The sequence below is a fragment of the Micropterus dolomieu genome, linkage group LG02 (genome assembly GCF_021292245.1).
Source record: "Micropterus dolomieu isolate WLL.071019.BEF.003 ecotype Adirondacks linkage group LG02, ASM2129224v1, whole genome shotgun sequence".
NCBI classification, from domain to species: domain Eukaryota; kingdom Metazoa; phylum Chordata; class Actinopteri; order Centrarchiformes; family Centrarchidae; genus Micropterus; species Micropterus dolomieu.
In genome coordinates, this window is record NC_060151.1 from 1,397,892 (window position 1) to 1,420,662 (window position 22,771).

The 22,771-nt window shown below is 40.1% G+C and overlaps 2 protein-coding genes across 6 annotated transcripts in view; one reads left to right on the forward strand and one right to left on the reverse strand.

Moving 5' to 3' along the window:
• Positions 1–11,150, reverse strand: gps1 (G protein pathway suppressor 1). 3 transcript variants are annotated; one of them, XM_046069939.1, is made up of 14 exons: positions 10,993–11,150; positions 8,609–8,701; positions 8,109–8,290; positions 7,790–7,954; positions 5,652–5,787; positions 5,185–5,262; positions 4,957–5,017; positions 4,715–4,800; positions 2,457–2,551; positions 2,266–2,371; positions 2,041–2,121; positions 826–963; positions 609–743; positions 1–407 (listed from the first exon to the last, which is right to left on the reverse strand). In XM_046069939.1, the coding sequence occupies exons 1-14, from the start codon at positions 11,023–11,025 to the stop codon at positions 333–335; spliced, it is 1,464 nt and encodes a 487-aa protein (XP_045925895.1). In that variant the 5' UTR covers positions 11,026–11,150; the 3' UTR covers positions 1–332. The 3 variants fall into 3 exon arrangements, with proteins under 3 accessions (XP_045925895.1, XP_045925914.1, XP_045925904.1); XM_046069958.1 differs by lacking the exon at positions 10,993–11,150 and adding an exon at positions 10,382–10,506; XM_046069948.1 differs by lacking the exon at positions 10,993–11,150 and adding an exon at positions 8,814–8,996.
• Positions 10,407–22,771, forward strand: part of slc25a23b (solute carrier family 25 member 23b) — a 24,410-nt gene continuing 12,045 nt past the window's right edge. For 2 of the 3 annotated variants that reach the window (XM_046069970.1, XM_046069978.1), the window contains exon 1: positions 16,167–16,722. In XM_046069970.1, the coding sequence (XP_045925926.1) occupies positions 16,510–16,722 (213 nt within the window). In that variant the 5' untranslated portion in view covers positions 16,167–16,509. Of the gene's footprint in view, positions 10,660–11,555; positions 11,651–16,166; positions 16,723–22,771 lie in introns of those variants that run through there. The other variant, XM_046069988.1, reaches the window with a different exon arrangement.

Genomic DNA, 22,771 nt, shown 5'->3' on the forward strand with positions numbered 1-22,771 from the left:
TGTGTTTTGTTAGGTGTTTTTATTTTAAAACATTGTTTTTGTTAATGAGGACTCCACAATATGTAAGCAGCGCAAAGTGCATCTCCGACCAGTTAATGTACAGCTCAAGTGCTGAGCTTTCACCAACACACATTTTCTTGTTGTCCAAATCTCCAGATCTGACTAACAAAAAGGACCCCATATCATCTGGCGGGGATAACAGAGCATTTCAGAGAAATAAAGTCTTAATATTTTATGTTGCCTCAGAGAAACGGGAGGTGGCGTGGTTGGGGGTTGGAGTTGATCAATGATTGGGTGATCCTTCCCCTCTAGTCTGTGGCTGTTGTCAGCAGTCACATGTTGGTGCTCATCCTGGTTTGGCTGTTGGCTGGTGTGAGTTCACCCTGGCTGCCTTCTCTGGGTGGAGACTGAGGAGTGGGCACAACACGAGTGAGGCACTGTTACATGTCTGTCAGTTTCAAAGCTGCTACGCTATGATTTTAAACCATCAATATAGTTGTCAAATTTTGAGTCTTTGTTTTTTGCTATAATCACTATTCACCAGTGACACCAGGTGGAGAAGACTGGCAGCCTCTCCTTCACACAGGAGGTGCTGTATTGTGTTCTACCTTAACGTGGATCTGGTTGCGGAGCACAGCAGCTCGCAGGATCATGGCTTTAGCTCGTCTCTGGAACTCCTTGCCCATATGGAGCGACTTCTCAAACGTGGTGCTCCTCTGGTCCACATCCCTCGCATACAGAATCTATCAACATGTAGGAGTACTGGTTTAGAAGGAGTCCAATGAGAAAGCACTTTATTTCAGAATGTTCTTGCATGTGTTTCACCTTGCTGTGGGAGTCGATCCTTGCGTTGATGAGCCCCTCCAGTATGAGCTGGGTGAGCTCATCTTCCAGAGCTGCTACTGTGGTGTTGAAGGCCTGAGCCATTTTAGTCATGTCTGCTGACACGTAGGGGCTGAAATACTGAACACACACACACACACACACACCTGTCACATGTCTGTCATGCTATCAGACAGAAGGGATGAAACAATATGAAAATTTTATATCACGATTATAGTGACCAAAATTGTCACGCTTATTTATTTTATAGGTAATGCAATGACCCCGTGCACAATTGCATGAAAACAGTCTTTAGAAGACAGTGATTGTATTTCTGTCAGTTGTAGATTGCAGTTACAGAGGAGTCTGCAGCGTTTCTCCTGTTCTGACACTTTTACAACTAATTTGATAACTGCTGGATTTAAAATGAACAAGATATGCTGGTTGGTTGACTGAACACCATAACGTGTTCTCATGTGCAGCGGACGAATAGAATCTGCAGACACACGACGCACACAGCAGCAGAACAACAACGTGTAGCGTTTTTATAAGAGCAGCAACACTGAGAGCTTCAGTTTACAAGCTGTTAGCAAGTCAGAGAGACAAACCAAAGCTAAAAGTTAGGTCACCCTGCGTTCACTGTAAGGTTATTTTCTGCAGTCAACTTGACCTCAGCGCTCTCATAAAAACTAAAATACGACCGGACTTCAGAGTGACTGATCTCCGCAGCGTGGTTTATCATTAAACCGGTAATCGTTTCATCCGTATCAGACAGTAGCTCCGTATTCATCAAAACCTACTTTTTAAAGACTAATTTCACTCTGACTTATGAAAATTAAATAAAGAGGTAACAAATTTACAATATTAAATGTAAGAATACTGATTTAAAGAAGTGTGGATGTGATTGACTTTATCATGTTCTGAAGTGATCACTGTCTATTTCAGAGTTAGAAATGGTGTATGCAGTATCCAGGTTTCTATCCAAATGAAACACATTTTTAAAAGAATTTCCATAAAGTCGTCAAAAGAGCCACCATGGTTATGTGACATATCTAACGGTGGAGCTGATTCTACAGGTGGGTGCCATTAAACCAGTGCAGTCACGTCAGTTCTATGTATATAGGGGGAAAAAGGCTGTTTTATTAATATTATAATACTTTGCGTTTTTTCCCTCCCGAAGTTTTTTATGCATACATTGAAAATAGGTGCATGACTCACCTGGATGAGGGCTCTGTTCCTGATCTGGCTGTACAGTGTCTTGACGTGCGGGGCCAGGTACATGTCCAACAGAAGGTTATCCTGGAGAAAACACACCACTGTCACTCATCCCAGCACATAAACTTAAAATGATCGTGTAATATACTCCCATAACCTGCTGACAGCTGTTCTAACATGACTATACGGTGTGCAGCCTTAGGTTAACTCAACACTTTCTGCTCTAACCTTCATTTCATCCAGTAGCTTGAGACAAGACGCATACTTGGACTCGTAGAACTTAAAGATGATGTCACGGATTTGAGGTTCCAACTCTAGAAATAACTTAAAGGAGCTGAGGACAGAAAAAAAAAAGATTCACATTCATTAATTGTACCAAGATATTTTTCAGTCAGCATTACTAAAGAACTACCTCCTACCTGCTGGAGATGACGTTACGCTGGAGCTCCTGTCTGTCAAATGTGGCCAAAGCACACAAGCCTCCATACACAGCTACATTACTGGGTGAGAGGAGCTGCAGGGGACACACACCCACAAACACACATTACTAATCCAGTTTCTGACAGTATATTACCCTGGCTTTCAATGTGAGGGAAAACTTTTATATTGTATTTTGGCATGAAAATTGTTATATAAAGCTACACAATACAATTTGGAAGGTTGTAACTCCAAAGGGCGGTAAGATTTCACATAAATGCACAAGGTGGAGTTTAACTAAACAGTATTTCCCACTGAATTCTTTCCAGTAAATTCTCACACATACATGTGTAGTACATTACAGGCTTCAGGCATCCTCCTCCTTTTTTTAAACAGCACACAAAATCTTAAACGCTGGAGCTTTGTGTTCAGTTCTGTGAACAAATACCTCTTATCAATCCTTTAAAAATAGGTTCACATATTAAAATCAGTGCACAAAGTATTTTGGAACTTTTGGATTGATGGTCACCGTAATTGTTTCTCCTGTCTATATTGGAGTGACCTCATTCTGTGAGGACTCTTTTTAAAAGGCCAACCTAAGGTAGTGTGAGTAGGCCTGTCACCATGACTACTTTTGGTGGACTGTATATTATCCCAGCAATTATTGCAACCAACAATATGGTCACTTTAAGACTATTCATTTGCATAAAGCCATTTTTCTTGCACAAGTATTTAATGACTGAAAACATGAGACTACTGCCAATGTAGCAGTATGTGCTCCTTCTAGCCTCCTCCTGAGAGTAGGAGGTGCACGTCAGGCTACGGCGTAGTGCGATGCAGAAGTATAAATTGCACCTAACACGTTCCCCTTGTTCTGATTTACTGAAGTTATAGTAACACTGTTCAGTAGTCTTGTTTACATTAGCTGTGGGTTGTGTGGGTACTGCTGGTGTATTGTGAATCCGTCCCTGGTTTAAAAACTACACAAGCACCAATCACAGTAAAGTTTTTTGCGATGAAACTGATCAATATTTTAAAAAGCTTTAACAAAATATTAAGGCTGATGCCGAGATGTACAGATACAAGGGACTTCACTTCCTGTCCTCCAATGGTTTCATTCCATATTTGAACACAAGGAGAAGGAGCAAACACGTAGTATAAATATGTGTATAATAAATAGTTTGTTAAACTCTGTTACATTCTTCACTGCGCTCCTACATTTTTTTGTGTGCTCCTAAATGTTTTCATGTAGGAGCACATGTGCTCCTCAGGAAAAAGGTTAGCATAGAGCCCTGAGTTGGACCACAGACAGCTTTCAATTTAGCCCGTTTGAACATTTGGCTAATTGCAAAGCTAACGTTAGCTGTGTTTCTATAAAACAGAGCATGAGAGACTGTGGACAGAGCAGATTAAAATAAGGCTTTCTACGTGTTTCTGCTTGTTGAACAGATGTATTGATAAAGTGTTGTCTTTTTACTCACGAAGGTTTTATTGCACGTACTTACAGTAACGAGCGTAACGGTCATCTGCTCGAGTAGTTAGTGTGTGTGTGTAGGAGTCGACACAGACAGCAGCAGAGGCTGCAGCCTGATAATAAACACTACAATCCTCAGGCCCGTTTAATACCGTGTTTAGGTGCCCATCACTAAATCACAGTATTATTATTTTTTTAATTCAGTCCGATGATTTAAATTACTTTTCTCTCGAGACATAACGTTACATTATAGGTCCCGCTAGACTCCATAGCAGTATCTATAAGCTCAGACCTTATTGATTTTACTTTCCACTTGAAAAAAATCCATATCATGCATCACTATTGAGAGGGTCTGAAAAGTATCTAGATCTAGCATCATCACTGAATGTGAGAGCAGACGACAACGATTATGTGAACAAACATGCATGTAAACACTACAGGCCAGCAAAAATGACTGCGGACATGTCCATATGTGGTACAATAAATAGATAACATCATTATTGTGATCGTTTGAGGCTTCAACAGTCAGAGTCATAGGCAGGGATTTTTGTATCTTGATTTGGCCATCAGAGACCGAAACCCCGCATTTGCTTCTGCTGGACTTAGAATGCATTTTTCACAAAACTGGATTTTGTCCCCCATCGCCTTACCAGAAATCAGGAACAGTTCTTTTTGCAGCCATAGTTTTTATAGTATAGTTTTTAGATCGACTTAAACTCTATCCTTTAGGGTTATTTTGGTGGATCACATTGTAGTACCATGGTACCACTGGCTGACATCACTCACCTCTGGACAGTCACAGTGGTCAAAAGAAGCCTGCAGGAAGCACTTGGCAGCCGGTTTGTATTTGCGAGAGGCCAACTCTGCCAGGCCTGAAACACCAATAAACAAGGTGAGAGAGTTTGGTCATTGTGGCAGCAGGCACTGGCTGAAATCAGTTCATATTTCTCCACACTAGAAGACAGCTGCTTCTCAGGTGATCTCCCAAACCCAGCTTCAATCCACCACAGAGCATTAGATGGTTTTACCTGCAGCACACTTTAATTTGGTGAGGACTGCTTGATTTTGGCTATCTCGCTCTCCTCTTTGCTAAACAAAAAGAAAGAGAAACGGAATCAGCTGAAGGCATTTGTCATCTCAGTAACGAGCAGTGAAAAACAAAGGAAGGCTGGAATGTTAATGGGCGCTTCATAAACATAAACCTCATATCTGACAGTCCAGACACTGGAGGAAGAGTGTGAGAGGGTGGCGCTCACCTCTGCTATCTCTGGCGTGGACTCTGCTTTGTTGACATAGCTCAGTACATGGGACCAGTTCTGGAGGTAAACACTAACCTGTGGGCACAGAGGAGGAGATTTACTCCTTTGTATTCTTTGCAGAACTCAAACTGTTGAAACTCCTGCCAGTGGCGTCTACTAGGGCTGAACAATTACTCAGCTATATTGTCACTCCAATAATATTTCGATGAATGAATAGCATATTTTTGGGAAACACTACAGTTTTTCAATTTTATTTTTTGGTTTATGGTGCCATTTGTTAGAAACACGTGACGCATGCTGATATAAAGTATAAGCAAACACAAAAATCTGTGTTCACTGAATAAATTCATATAGAAATGAAAGCACTGAAGCATAACGAGTCTTCTTCACTCCAGCCACTGGTGTTAAACTGGTTACTGCCATATGACATGAATGCAGCACACCGTGGTCCCATCATGCTGTACCTTGATGACATTCAGACACATGTTAATAACATGCTTAGCACTGGTGCAGTAGTCTCTGGCTCGGGAGTAGCACTTAAGGGCATTACTGAGGTCACCGCAGTCCAGGTAATGGTCCCCCAAGTCATCATGGCCTCTCCTGAGGAGGGAGGACAGAACAGAAGGAAGAAATGTAGGGACAGGAACAAAGGATTACTTCTAAAAATTACTAATACTTCTAATCAGCCAGGTTCTAATGACCAAGCTGGCAAAACCCCTAACTACTATGAACCTTTCCGTCTTTGCTGGTGTCTTTAATGGCTCGGCTGTAAGGCCAGAATACTGGTTTTTTTGTAGCTACAAATTTGATTTTTTTTATCTCAAATTCTACTGTACTACTTGCTGCTAGCTATTTCCTGTGTGGTGTTAAAATGGTAATTTGCTTTTATATAGCTAACTTCATTTTAACCAAAATGTTCGATTCGTGGCTGTATCCCATAAAAAGTGGTTTGAGTTTATTAGCATAAGTGTTCTTATAGAGAACCCAAAGAATTTTGTTTTCAGATAGCAGGGTATATACAGGAATCCTGAAGTAAAATTCAATACCTTTTTAAGACCTTTTTCAACATAAGACTGCCGCGCCACTTTGAGCTGTAACTGATTAAATCAGCCACACACCTTTAAAAGGGACATTTTTGAGTTTTTAAAAGCAATTTAAATATATTTATAACATATTTATTGCCTATATGTCTTCAGGTTGTAACGCCACCTACAGACATTCACCAACTTTCTCAGTTGCCTATAACAGCCTGTATGGGCCAACAGTTTTCTATGTGAAGGACTGGTCAGATTTCCTGTGAAAAGCAGCTGTCTTACATAAACTATGCCGTTTATGTATGCAATATTACAGCAAATCATGTGAAACAAAGTGTAATTTTGTGTTTTAGTTTGTTTAAACTAGATAATGTGAGCTTGCCTGCAATATGTGTGATAACTTTCATCAACCACTTGATCAATACAACAAAATTCAAATAGGCCAGGAGGGAACAAAGATGAAGAGGATAAACTGAGTGATGAATAACGTAACTAGTGTAGGCGATGTAGCACAGGCACAACCTGGAGGAGGAATGAGTCTAAATGACTGTATTAGTATAATATTATAACATTAAGTTAAAAGTACATTGTTAACTTAATAGTAAACTGTAAGTTTGATATTAATATATTCATTATGTTCAATATAATTTCATATAACAGTATATAACTTATCACTAGTGTAATATTAATTCAAATTACAGATGTTTCAGTTTGGGGTTGTTTTTTTATTCATTAACTTTGAAGAAAAATGCTCTAGGCTACATCTCCAACCTTGATTTTAGGATACTAACTCGTTAATAATCATAACCGTTTATGCAGAACATTGAGTTCAACATTTATAAAGTTTGTTGCAGCACATCAAACTTTTTTTAAATCCCGCTCCATCCAGGCTGCGATTGGTCTGTTCACAAAAAGTGACACTGACGAGAGCATTGGCTTTATGAAAAGTTGAATTTGTTTCAATAAAAAGCAGAGCTTCAGTTAAATAGCCAGCTAACGTTAGCCAAACCCACATGCTCCTTGAATTTTCCCTGTTGTCTTCCGTCTTACCGATTCAGCTGCTGCCGGCGCATCTCGCTCTTCAAGCGGCCGCAGAGCGACCGGCCAACCGCGTTAATTCCGTTATTCCTGATCACCACTCCAACTATGTTTTGGACGATTAGCATTGAGGGTCCGGCGGGGTGGGAGATTACGGTCGATTGTACTCTTAAATCATTTTCCGGTTCGCACGTATCCATTTTTTGGAGCGTTTAAGAGTGAAATAGGTGCACGGTAGATCCCTGCGCCTAACGTTACAGAAACAAATCACACAGTCGCTACTCTCTGCTGGTCTAGTATTTTTGGCTACGCATTATAAATAAATACATTCACCTACACTTTCAGCAAACAAACTTTTGGACAGACAGGATTTTCACATTGAAAAAAATATCTTCAAAATTAAATACCTTGTTAAATGGCGATTAAGACTTTTTAATGGCCTTAATTTTAGCAAAATTGATTTATTACCTTTTAAGACTTTTTAAGACCCCGTGGACACGCTGAGATAGCCATGCTATGTCCCATCATACCTGATGCTCTCTTTAATGGAGTTTCCCTTGTAGTTCTTGAGATCAGTATCCAGCTTCTCCAGTTTGAGAAGAGCCTTTTTCCTAGTGGACTCGGCCCAGGCTGAGTCCAGGGGAGGAGGAACAACCCCACCTTCAGGTACTGTGTCCGGCACACCATGCACCTCCCTTAAGGTAAAAACAAACACAAATGACATTAGATTAAAGATCTAATGGTTATTAACGAGAGTGAAAAAGCAATGCGTTTTCCATCACATTATTGAATGTACAGTATGTATACACACACTACAGCAATGTAGTGATATTTCATTAACTAGGATACCGTGTGGCCTCTGTGAGTTTGCGGTGGATCTCTTCATAAGTGTCGACATTGAAGGTCCTCTGGACGAAGGTGAGGGCCATCTTCAGGGCTTCCACTCGGAGCTGAGGGCAATGCTCAGCGATGAACTGAAGCCTCTCAATGCGCATTAACCCACTGTAGCTGGTCGCATACTGCTCCAGGTCCTACACACAGGGGGGACAGGTGGGAGACCTTATTAAAACAACATCAAAACTGCTCCACTGAAATGTTTGGCTCACATTATAATGAGACTTGTCTGTTTGTCTGATTGGAGAAATGTTCCAGCAGTACATTTATATGGCGGACAATGATACTTTTTCAATTGCCCCTGAACTTAATATGTAGCCACTTTTTTTGTATTCTGAATTCAGAAGAGCTTTGGGGAACAACGGAACAGACAACCCTCACCCCCCTACCCGTCAGCTACCACAACAAACAGAATCTAATTCTGTGAGAAACACTCAAGTCTGTCAGGTCAGTACCAGTGTCGGGTTCTCCACTATGTAGTTGGTGTCCGGAGCGTTCTGCTGGTCATCCTGTGGATCTGCGTCAATCTGCATTGGCTCCACAGATCCCTGAAAGAAAACACACCAGGCACAGGAGAAATCACAAAACAACACATGATCCATATTAAAGCTGAATAACATCAAAATAAAGGCCTTTTCACACAGGAAGCGATTTACGCACCTCATAATTCATTTTCAATGAGAGGCGAGCGTGTAGGAAGGAAGGCGCAGGCATTGCGACAGGCACAGCGACAAGCGGGCGATATTCCTGTGAAGCTGTTGAATTGACTTTAACTTTCTGGACGCATGCGCAGCTCAAACCACTGGAAGAGAGACTGATCCTCGCTGTTTGTGAGTTTCCAGGGTCTGTACTGTACTTTCTGCTGTGATGCTGGATTACTTTAAAAGATTTAAGACTGTCAACCAGTGAACTCTGACAACCACAACAATCTGTGTGCTGTCCATCAGGCTGACCTTCTGGTGCTTGTTACCTCAAAAAGCTACTTTGTCTCAGACTCATGAGCTGTCCTCAGAATGAACTGTTAAAATGTACAGTATGTAAGATATGGGCCAGTAATGTTGTTTAAAACATTCATCCTGAAGTAAACATGAGAGCAGGAGCAGGAAGAAGTGCGCCTGTCAATCAAACTGAAGGTACAGTCGTGGATCTACAGCCCCCCCGTTAGTGTCACATAATCACAAAGATGGCAATCACCATGCCAGCTCACCATTGTGATGTCTATCGGCCCAACCCTAACACAATGACAAACAGTACTCTCTTAGGCCAATTCAGCTAGGCCTGTTATTTACACTGACTATGGCTGCGGGGGATCAGGCTTTTCCCAAAGCAAGCCGTCCTGCACCTCGGTGCTCTGCGCCTGCACCCAGAGGGCAGCAGGGTGAGGTGGTGACTGAATGCGTGTGTGATGTCCTGTGATATTTGAGGTTGCAATGTGTGCAATAACCTTAATGTTCTGCTAGGTTGGGTGTGTGGAGACCGGTTATTGTCACGTTAAACATGTTAAAGAAGCAGGTGGAACAGTGGACTATGTGACCAGGATGACACACTGTAGCTTTAAATAGCATGACACTGAACAAGGCACAGTATGTTTACTGGGGTTTAAACAAAAAACTAAATGAATCAGAATGCAAGTTACAGTGTTCTACTGTTACTGAATAACTGTTCGGCCCTAAATGCAATTCAAAAACAGCTGCAAGGTTTGGTTTGCAATGCTAATGGTAGTTGCCAGTGTATTGTTTATTGGCGATGTTACAATTTATTGTCATTCACAATGGATAACATTACAAGCTGATTTCAAATGAGGACAGCAATTACTAACAGGTCTTAGGTCTTAATCTAAACGGGATGTAACTGTTATGGTAGACAAAAAGCAAAGCAAAATTACCATAACTGTCACTAAATGTTAAAGGTAGTTTGGCGTCGCCACAGACAAAACAAACGTTTCGTTACCATACCGGGTGATGACGTTCAGACATTGTTAGTTGACGTTAAATTAACGCTTTGAGAAAGGAAAATTCTTACAGAACTTGTATAGTATGTTAGTGTGTGTCAGCATGCGATGCTACCGTTAGCTGCTTGTCAAAGTGAGAAACTGCTGATAACAGGAAGTTTTTCATGGCAATGCTAGCTTTGTTAGCTACAGGCTACAATGATAAACACACACTGTTTTTTAGTCTCTTGTGTTTTGCTTTGGTGAAAAATCAGATTTAAGATGTATGTAACGTTACCCCAATAACAGCGATCAACTGGAATGGCGTAATTAGTTGTTCTGCCAGTGTACCGGTACGACAATACTGGTATCGTCACTGTTAATGTTGTTGGCCAACGGAGGCCTTCAGTCAGTTGGTAACGTTAGCATTCAGTTCCAAACTCCATTATAACAAACCCTCAATTCCAAACGGTTTGGCTTACTGGCAAACATTCACGAAGTCAAAAAGTTATATGAATTTTTTGAAGGGCATTCCTCAGTTCGGCATATTCCAACGCACCAAGCAGTAATTTAACGGTAATTATTTCGATAAATATGTAACGTTATGGTAATTCAATGTTAGCTAACGTTAACGTTATTCCTTCGTTTTCTTCAATGTGATGCACTGTAACGTTAACGTGAGAGAAGGGTAACGTTAGTGCCTTTAACAAAAACATACCAACCGAATTTAAAACTTAATCCTTAAAATGTAAAAGTTTTAATCCAACATGATTCGTAAATGTTCATAGATGCTATAGCTAACGTTGGCTAAATGCTAGCTAACTGTTAACTTACTAAAGATACATCATGTTCAGTTTCCACCAATCCTGACTGGTTGGAAATGACAAAGCGGCAATGGTTAAGACTTACCTGAAAGTTAAACACTTGCACAGGCAAAGGCATCTTATTAATTTTGACTTCGGTATCGTTACTGTTAGGGGCAAATGTATCCGAATTATGTTGACGTATAACCCCGCACCGAGCCTTGGGGTCTGCAGCAGACCGTGTCAGTCTTCTTCTTCTTCCGGAAGTTAGCATCCACGATGTTGCATTACTGCCACCTTCAGGTTTCTCCCTTAGTGTCCATTCATTTTACAGCCATTCCAGTCGGCCTTAAAAACGAAATAATCCGAACACTGTCTCCGCATTCTACTATACTTAACATACATATTACATCTTCCTCTACCCGCTCTGTTTTCCTTAACTGTCTCGTAATTTCTTGTCTTTAATGTGTAGCCTAAATTTCCTATAAGAATGTTTAAACGTTTCAGCCTCAAGGCACAGATTTTTTCCCGATGATAAATAGTGTACTGTTAAGAAAGGTTTTCTTCACCTACTTTTCCTCTGATTTTGATCATTTAATGTTGATTTCAACAACTCCTTTTTAGCCTACTTCTTCTTTTGCCAATGTATCTGCTCTCTCGTTTACCAAGATACCTGAATGTGACAGTGTCTTCCTGCCGGAAAACTGGCGGAGACCAGCTTAGCAAAGATCTGCAATCAGAATCAGAATCAGCGTTATTGCCAGGTATGTGTACACATACGAGGAATTTGACTCAGGATTATACATTGCTCACATGTGCTTACTTATACAATAATAAAATAATAATATAATAATAATAAAATAAAATCAGACACAAACTACAGAGTAGACAACACTAATATACACACTATGAACAAAACAATATAGAAATATTGACAAATGCAGTGATCAGAGTGCAAAGGACAGATCAGTGGTGCTGTGAGAAGATCCCTCATGCTTCAATTGCTCCATAATTATCCGGGTCTCCTAAAAACCCTCCATTGCAGAATTAATTGACTACAGGCCAGTTGCCTGACATCTAAGTCATTTGAAAGACTGGTGTTGGACCACCTGAGGGATATTACAGGCCCCTTGCTGGACCCCCCGCCGTTAGCCTACCGGGCTGACAGGCCAGTGGATAATGCAGTCAACACATCTCAGCTCTCACAGCCTCCACCTGTAAGTGGATCACAAACTTCCTGACTGACAGGAGGCAGCAGGTGTGATCATCAGCACTTCAATATTTTAAAAAGGTTTGACAATATTTTATCAAAACATTGTATATTTTGGGCCCATGCCGAGTGTCCAGATACCAGGGACTCCACTGGTTTTCACATCATAATTGCACTTACAATTGCTATATATGTCATAGGACGTACGCCTCTGGAGCAACTAGGGGTTAAGTGTCTTGCGCGGGGACACATTGGTCACACGTGTCGCAGTGGGAATCAAACCCTGGTCCCACCCATGTGAAGTTAAGTATTTTATTAACAACCAGTAAAGTAAAGTCCAGGGCTGGTAACTTGTATGTGAGCAAGAGACAGGCAGGCTATGACAAAGGCTTGGAACCGCAGTATTGTGGTAACCTGGCTGCAGACGGCAGAGATCATGACGCACAAAAGAAAATCACAGGGAGCAAATCAATATGAAACTCACAAGTCAAACTAGATAGGCAAAGCTCAAAAGTGGGGCAAGGTACTCTGCTGCTGATGAGCCACCACCTACAAACAAACAAAAGGAGAAACAGAAAACTGTTCAGCGCCACAGCTCTGGCTGTGACAATTACTTTCCAATCATTGCCCTGCTGTGCAGCCGTCAGGCTTGCATATGCCTTTGCTCTTTTGACAGTTTTATCTGACTCTTATTCAAACTTCTAAGATGACTATTTCCCCTTTTCTTTCTTTTGAAAGACTCTGCCACTCCATACGTCCATAATTCCACCCTTAATAATCACTTCCCTCCATGTCTGTGTCTCTACCTGGTGCAGTTTGTTATCTCAGCACAGAGGTATTGTACATGTCCACTGTGACATGAATTGCTGGGCCCCCATTAAACCATGAACCTTCCTCTTCATTTATATGTGCTGTTTTTCTATGATAAGTCAAGACTAATTTTCCAGATTTACAGTGCTGTTATTTAATCACATACACATACATATAGGAATATGTAACATATAGGCAGAGCACAAAATGGATAAAATAAAACTCTTGAAAGATTTTGACACAAGCCCCCTCTTCATGACAAAAACTAGAAGTAAGGGACCCCAGGATCTCATTTTATTGTGTGGACAGTACATCACATTATACAATATGTGCAAAAACAACACAGCATTTAAAGCCCACTGACAGGTCATCCTGAATCATCAATAATTTCATTCAGATTATGTTTGAGACAAAACAATGTCTCATTTCACCAGAGGGGTTTCCTTAATTCATCACTGCTTGCATATATTCCTTGCATCCTTCCCTGTCAGTTCTCACTTGGTATCTCATAATTTTGACTTAATAAATCACAATTTCACTTAGTATTTTAGTCATGAGTATTTTTTTTTTTACCATTCCCATAACCTGTCACCTGTTTTTATTATTCATTCATTTATTTTCCTGGTGGCAGTGATTAGAGGGTTGTGAATTCTAAGATCACAGTTATCACAGTCTGCCCAGGAGTCATTAAAGATGCGGCCACAAAAACAGAGAAGACCATATGAAAAACCAAGTGTAGATGTTTTCAATTCATATACGAGATTAACACACTCACTACAAAACATGAGCTGCACCATAGTCACTCAGAAAGACATCCGACTGACATCCATACAGTATGAAGTGTCTTACAGCAGCACCAACTGAAAACCTTCAGCACTGCTGACCTCCAGTGGTTGAAGTTCTCAACAGAGCCTCAGACAGAAGCTTTCAGCCACCAGAGGTCAGTGAAACAGTGCTTTTCAGCCTGGTGTAAATTACACACTTTTTTCTTCTTAATTCCTGTATTTTGTACAAGTAAGTATATTTACCACCATAAATGAATTCCTCTAAAAAATCACTAGCTGGTGTCTGTCCACACCATCTCCTACTGATGAATCTAAATATCTAAAAACAGCTGGAGTGTTGTAAAAAAAAAAAATGCAATGACTACTGAGGGTAAAACACTGATGATACTGACCTGTTTAATCTCTCTCCATCTCTCTCTCTCTCTCTCAGTCCTATCCTGTGAATGCTGACCAGGCACTTCACTATCCTTTGCTGCACGTCACAGCTCACAATCCCCATTATTACTGCTATTAATAGCCAATAAGCTATCAATGGTTCATTTCACTCACACAGTGATATGAACACAACATCAACGTCAGTGGTGGATGAAGTATTCAGATCTTTCACTTAAGTTAAATTATTTGTATTATTATTATATGTATGTGCTATTTTTACTACTACAAAGAAAATAAAACTCTGTAAAATGTTACTGAAGTAGCAATACCACATGATAAAAATACTACAAGTAAAAGAGCTGTGTTTAAAATAAAAGCACATAAATAGGCTTTCAACAAATAACAACATTTATCTTTAAGTATCAAAAGTACTCATAATGCAGAATGGGACCATTCAGTGTTCTATTACTATTAAATATATCAAAATACGATCAATGTTAACTTTGACAAAGAAATATAATCACATGACCCCTGTTTCAGTGTCCTTACACTGGCTCTCACTATGTTTAAGAATAGACTTCAAAATTTTATTGATTACTTTTAAAGCTCTTCATGGCTTCTCACCCTGTTATATCTCTGACCTTTTAGTCCCATATGCTCCACCATACACCCTGAGATCCTCAGGCAGAGCTCAATTGTCTGTTCCAGGGTCTCGACTGAAAACTAAAGGAGTGTTTATGGTTAAGGGCCCCGAGGCTCTGGGACAGCCTGCATGAGGAAATCAGGGTGGCTGAGACACTGAACTCTTTTAAGTCCCTTCTTAAAACCTAGTTTTATAGGACAGACTTTCCTGATTTTATTTTATTTATTTATTTGACCTTTATTTAACCAGTAGATATCTTTTTAGTTGATTTTATTTATTTATTTATTTTTTAACGGTATTTTAAGTGTTTTCCTGCTTTTTCCATGTGTCTGTTTTATAGTTTTTTTTATTGTCTTTGCTCTTGTGAAAGCACTTTGTAACATATTTATTGAAAAGTGCTTATTATCCATCCATCCATCATCAACCCTTATCCTGCGTACAGGGTCGCGGGGGGCTGGAGCCAATCCCAGCTGACATCGGGCGAAAGGCAGGGTACACCTTGGACAGGTCGCCAATCTAAAGAATATCATCATTATTATAATCATTATAAAATTATTAAATCATTATTATTGATGTAATGTAAAAATATTTATAATGTAAAATACAGTAGGCCTATATGTTTTTTATTAACATACATCATTAACATATATCATTTTCTACGACTAGGCCTACTTATTAAAGAATATGGTTAACAATCTGTAACACTTTACAATAAGGCCTACACAAAATTGTGAGTAGCCCAGTTACTAAGGAACGAATCAAAAATGACCTAAAAATTCATTGTTAATAAGTCATTCCTGAAAATCTCAGAAATGAGGACTGTAGATCCTAGGCTATATAGATGAATGATTACATAATGATTAGTTAAATACTGCCATACTGACCACTCTCCTCATAGTTCTTGATTAACTCTGAATGATCCACTGATTGAAAAGCTAGTGAGGACTCATTAAATACTCTGTACTTGTTAGTTACTCTTTTGTGCAGCCCCAAGTAAAGTGATAAGTAGCCCCTCACACCTTACTGCCGTGCGCGTGCGCGCTGAAGGTGGCGTGCGTGTGGTATCGCGTCATTAAGCAAAGGCACGCAGTAACAATTTGCTAATAACAATTTAATTAGATTTTTTTTATGAAATAGACCTACATGCCATTGGATAGGACTTAATTATTTTAAATGCTGCAGTAAAACAGCTTGAAAATGAATGGGCGGTTGGTTTTGCTTTGCAATGTGATTATTTTAAAACGCTGTAGTGAAAGAACAAGAAAGTAGGTAATGACAGGTAGGCTATATGTATTTTAACAAAGTAAAATAAGAGGAATAAAAATAGAAGCTTTCCCGTTTCAAACGATCTTCGAGGCCATTCGAGATTAGATTTCTCAGTTTACGGGGTGCACTTGAATGCACCACTAAGTCCCTGTCGGCGCCCACACGCTTTACCGTAAAAAGAGATGCTGCAGTCGATTTTGAGGTGAGCAAGAGACCGTGCCTCTCCGGTGGACGGACGGTGTGACCGTCTCTGACACAAACTTTAATTCGTCTGAGTGAGTCCACGGATTGGCGCCTGTGAACAAGCTGTGTAACCGACGCGGGGATTAATCTGACGAGAGCTCGTCTAAGCCACATCCACAGCGCAGCCTCGCTCGGCTCTTCTCCTTTCTGCCGTCCCTGCGCTCCTTACGGTGCGAGGAAGCGACCCGGTCTCTGGGTAAACGAGGACACTCATTTCTGTTGTGACAGTGTTATGCTCGGCTGTCAAATTAGCAGTCGACCAGTACAGAACACCGGCTTTCTCTCTTTCACATGGGCGAAGACGTGGAGCGGTCCTGCGCCCAGACTCACCGCGGAGGAGACGTAGGAGACGGGGAAAGCGGAGCGTCTCTCGACGCGGACAGAGAGAGGAGATACGCGGAGCTGTTCAAGCAGCTGGACTTGAATAAAGATGGGAGGGTTGACATCAACGAACTGAGGACCGGACTAGCAGCTCGAGGGTTACACCAGGGAGAGGCAGAGGAGGTGAGCCGGGGCCAGGCTGATGCTGGGACAGGTGCACACACAGGCTGGACCTCTGCTCTGTCCAGCCATCTGCTTTACTGGCTAAACTAATACTGGACTAGCCTACAATATAACATGTAAACTACATATAAATATATATATGTAGCCTAAAGAGAGGTGGCAGAGAATGTAGCTTCAACATAATATACAACATAACAAAATATACAGCTCCAACCAACTCCAACCTCTCTGTTGTATGTATGGAGGATGATGAAGAGGAGAGCAGCCTGTGGATGATGTTCATTACTCATATTCATCATCATCTCTCTAGTGGCAAAAGTGTCTAGTACTACTGTGGAAATCAATACCTGGTATTTGTCTTGCGGTTATGTACAGTATATCTCTTTTACTGTCAGCACTATGCCTCAAGTTAAATTTAGAAGAGCCACAGCTGATGTTTAGAAGCTTGAGGTTGCAGTCTGAACCTTAGATCAAAACTATTGCAGCAGTGTGTATCAAGTGTCTGGGATTTCAAAAAGTCACATGGAAAAAATATATAAAGCCACTGTTTTTCCGCCGTGTAGACCTACTGGAGGTACTGAGAATCCAACAATTACTGTTTTAAAATGAAGCAAGGTACCTGAGGTACAAATCATGAACAGGTATTAGAAATAGAGTGATCCACTTTGTTTTCAGGAGCCTAGCAACAATAGTTTCACAAATTCAACCTCCTGAATGCCAAAGCTTGCTGTGAACTCCACGCCCCAACACAAGTTAAATGCAGCAGATTCCATGAATGCTAGCGTCAAATCACGACTTTGTGGAATCTGCCATGTCTCACAACTCAATTTTAATTTCTCATGGGATCACAGAGAACACAAGAAATGAAAAAATTAGATCATCTTCCGTTCATCTTGGAATCATAAAGGTACAGACATTTTTTGTTACATTACAATTTGAGCTCAGCTGTTATGTAATACAGTAAGGACATTTAGAGGTAATTTGTACATTTGAATTTTCTTTATTGTAGGAACCCTGGTTGTGCGGATATCTCTTCTGTAAATATCCTTTTTTTAATGAAGCAGTAACTCTTGAATCCAGGCCACCAACTATGTGTATGCATTGAACGAATAGCCTAGATGTTGAGATGTTGAAATCTGATTGGCTCAGAGTGAACGCTGGGAGTAAGCTGATTGAGCTGGAAGCGGGAACAGAGACAGAGAGGAAATCATAATAGATAGCAAGAAAATACCTTGAACTCCCGCTCATTCCTCTCATTAACCCTCCTCCTGTCCTTCATTATGCAGCACAACTGGTGTTGTTGTTGTTGTTAGTGAAACAACAACAACAAACGTGAAGTAAGAAGCTGTGAGACAGACAGCGTTGTAGGATATTATTATATTATTATTATGATATTACTGTTTTTCTTTCCTTTATGTGGCAGTGTCACTGTTTTTCTGGTTCTGACACAGGAAGATGACGTCCCACCTGTGCTGCTGTACAGTTCTCTGATTGTTAACGCACTTTAACTCACTAAAAGTTAACTTTAGATTGAATTAAAACAAATATATAAACCCTTCACTTTTACTCCTACTCACACACTGAAGAGTAAAAGCTGCACATTGGTTAGGAGTAGTTTCTAAGTGACTGCAGTACAAAAGCAGACATGAGTGAGTAAGGCTGGGCGATATGGCCAAAAATGTTAAAATCCATATCATTTGCTATCGATGATTATCACAATAAATGTCAAATCATTATTTATTTCAAGTCTAAAGGCAGATTTTTGCTCCTGAGTGAAAGTTGAAGAAACCAGATGGTTAATTGTGGGTTTAAACTTTTCTTTATGGTCAGAACAAACACTTGAGGCCAAACAGTGGATCACTTCACAAATCTGAGGCAGAACATTCAATCAATGATTCAATCAAAATTTATTTATAGAGCACTTTACAATCCAAGTGGGCACAAAGTGCTGTACAGTAAAACAATAAATGAATACATAAAAGACACTAAAAACAAAGCTCACATGACTTATAAAATACAAATAAAAACAATAACAACCATACAATAAAACAAACAAAAATCAATACAACTAAAACAAAAAATGTCGTCTTCAGTTTTCAAAGGCCAGGGAAAAGAGGTGAGTTTTAAGAAGAGACTTAAAAACCGACAGTGAAGATGCCTGTCTAATGTGCAGAGATAGATCGTTCCACAGTTTAGGAGCTGCTACAGCAAAAGCTCGGTCTCCTTTGAGCTTGCGCTTAGTTTTGGTCACACTTAGGAGCAGTTGATCGGCTGACCTGAGAGAACGGGTGGGTCTGTAGGGGTGTAGCAGCTCAGAGATGCAGGGTGGGACAAGACCATTAAGACACTTAAAAGTAAATAAAATAATCTTAAAATGGATCCTATGATGTACAGGCAGCCAGTGGAGTGAGGCTAAAATGGAGGAAATGTGCTCATATTTATGCGTTCCAGTTAAAAGACGCGCTGCAGCGTTTTGTACCGTCTGGAGATGAGCAATAGAGGACCCACTGACTACCAAGTACAGTGCATTACAGTAATCCAACCGAGCGTGGATTACTGTCTCAAAGTGCTGCCTAGAAAGAAATGGCTTTATTTTGGCCAGTTGCTTCAATTGAAAAATTTTTTACAACTGTCCTTATCTGTCTGTCGAGCTTAAGGTCAGAGTCAATTTTAACCCCTAGGTTAGTGATTGTTGGCTTGATGTACTGACTCAAGGAACCCAGACCGACACCGGGGGTCCCAGTAGTGCCACCAAAAAACATCACTTCTGATTTACTTTCATTAAGACTTAAAAAGTTAAGAGCCATCCAAGCCTTTATGTCATCAAGACACTGAAGTAACGGTCCAACAGTTTCATTCTTTTTAAGAGGCACATAGATCTGACTATTGTCTGCATAACAGTGGAATGACATACCATGCTTCCTAAGTATGGAACCAAGCGTGAGCAAATAAAGAGAGAATAGTAGAGGGCCTAATATTGAGCCCTGTGGGACCCCACAAGAGAGAGGTGCAGAAGAGGACTCTCCACAGCTGACACAGAAAGTTCTACCTTCCAAGTAGGACCTGAACCATTTCAGTGCAATGCCCTTGATGCCCACCCACCGCTCCAAACGAGAGATCAGGATTTCATGGTCCACTGTGTCAAAGGCAGCAGTCAGATCAAGAAGTACAAGAATAACACAATTCCCTGAGTCAGTAGCTAAAAGGATATCATTTAAAACTTTTAGAAGGGCTGATTCTGTGCTATGTAGGGTTTCAAAACCAGATTGGAATACTTCAAGAAAATTGTGCTCATCCAAGAAGGCCATTAATTGTCTGCAAACTATCTTTTCAAGGGTTTTTGACAGAAAGGTTTGTTTAGAGATAGGCCTGAAATTAGCAAGATCTGCAGGATCCAGACCAGGTTTTTAATTAAAGGTTGCACTACTGCCTGTTTAAAAAGTTCAGGGACCACCCCTGAGGAAAGGCTGCTATTTGAAACTGCGAGAATAGGTGGCCCTATAGTAGGGAAAACCTCCTTAAAAAGTTGAGGAGGGACAATAGGCCTATCATTTGGAGTACCTGAGAGCTTCAAATGCCCAACAATCTTCTGTAAAACAGACAAAGTCACAGGTTCAAACTTGTCAAAGACAGCAGAACAGAGGACAGGGACTGAGGGGTCATAAGCAGAAAAGGAGATTTGCGCCCCAATTGGAGACCTTATCATAAAAATGTGAAGAAACTTTTCACACAGCATGGGAGGCATCAAAGCAGACAGTTTGCGGGACATTAAAAACTCAGCCACAGAGTCTTTAACAGTTTCGCAAGTGGAATCAAACCATGAGCTAAGCTCCTCTGAATCATTAGACTCTGCCATGTCACAGTTCTGACTGAAAACAGAGGAGAACTGAACATTGAAAACAATTGTGATAAAATATTTTGTCAACAATTATGCATGAGTAAAATTAAGTCAAATATTTCAGTCCTTTTTCCTAACAAAATAAATATCTTAATAGAAAAATTAAGTCATTCAAACGAATTAAATCAAGCATTAATTAAACATTTATTTATAATGTTATTGAGGAAAATTATATTGTGATAATTATCATTATTGTTTTATTGCCCAGCCCTAATTGTGAGTGTACATTGTATCAGGCAATATAAATAATACAGAACCAGGTCATTTTAGCCTGTTATTTCCATTTGATTTAAACAGTTGACTGATGTGTCTCCACCTTTTTGCATTTCCCAATGGTGCAAACAACTAGCATAGAGTTAACACTTATTTTGTCACTTTCCATACACCTTCAACAGTCAGTACTTGTTGCTGTGGTACTACATTTTCATTATACGATTCATCCGATGAACCTCATCTACTAGCTGCAGGATTTCTTTCCTGCTCACTTTGTTTTCATTCTTATTATATTAAATATATTTCATTCCTATGATATTTATATTGTTTGTCAGTTCACGTGTTAATTGCTAGTGAAGGATTCCACACAAGTAAAATGTAAGAATAAAAAAAAAATCAACAATATCCTTGACTCTGATTGGCTGTTGCTCTGAGCATACATGATCAATCACAATGACTTGAGAGCTCCTCCTTCACTGTCACTGGGAGTAAGTTGCTTGATATTTTGTCTTATTCTTCACACTGAGTTACTGACCTTTTTACTCCTAGGTCGGCACTGTAGAACATTCTTAAAATTATTAGAAGTTTGGCACCAATTCAGAGATCTAACCAGGCTATATTCAACAAATTCTCCAACCTAAACAGTAAAATAAAAATTTGTAATGAGAAAGTATTTTCTGATCTGCCACCACTTTGCTTCTCATCACAGGTGCTGGGTCTGCAGAAAACCTTAAACTGTGTTGGTGAATATAGTGAAGGGCTAATTATGCATGAACCCCCTGGAAAAATGAGGGCCAGCCAAACTTAATTAATTTCACAGTAGTGTCCTCATTCCCAAAGCGTAACAGTCTACCTGCTGCTCACAAGTTAAGAAATACAAAAACATGCACAGTGGCACAGGGTAATCAGCTGAACACACTCCTCTCACTTCAAAGTAAAGGTGCACTCCAGCTTCAGGACATTTACAGTATACATCTTAGGATTAAGAGGCTTAAGACTCCATTTAAAATAGATCTAATAAATGGAGGCACTTGTGACAGATTGCTACAAATTACAAAGAAATTCTGGATCTGCACCAAAACCTAATCAGTTGTTCCTTGCTGTGTAGGCCATCCATCTGCCAGAGATCACTGAAGTCTGCTGACAGGTTTTTAGGTATCGTGGTAACAAATATAGAAATAAATGTGACCGATAACTCAACCCATTACAGAACTATGTTTCATCAGTTGTCACTCTCTAAGAAGAATGTTGGTATTATTATAGTTTGTTAAATTGCACACATTGTTCCCCTTTTGTCGGTATATTGTCTTCATTGTATAGGCTACAGTAGAGGTGCAGACAGAAATTATGGAGGAAGAGAGAGGGGATGCCGTGCACAAACCAGAACTGAACCAGGAATGCTGCAGTAATATGGCATGCATCTTAAACACGAGGCCACCAGAACTCTAGTACTTGTAATTTCAGCTCTGAGGGCCCTATCATCAGGTGTCAGTTCACCATGTGTTATTGCAAGAGAATGTTTGTTGCAGAGGCACCTGCACGCAGACCTTTGACTTACATTGCTCTACAGGTGTCTTTTACTGCGTATTGAAATGTCCATCAAACAATAGCTTTTGATGTGATTAATGCAGAGCCTGAGGTTGGTTAGATTATTGAGTCTCACCTATAATGTTGTTCCCTGGTTCATACCATGGGTCCTGAAAGGTGTCGAATCCCATACATCTTTGGGTTTTGGAAATGCTTTATTTTACAGGGTCTAAGTCTCCAAATAAATTCCTCATCATTTCTGATATATTTTACATTTTCTCAAAGAACTAAGTGAACTAGTGCTAGAAAAACTTGAGAAAGTATCCAGCTGCTTGATTTTCAAATTAAGTGCAAATTAAGTGTAAGAATGTACTGATTCACTAAGAAAGTTTATTTTGAGTGTAAAAACAC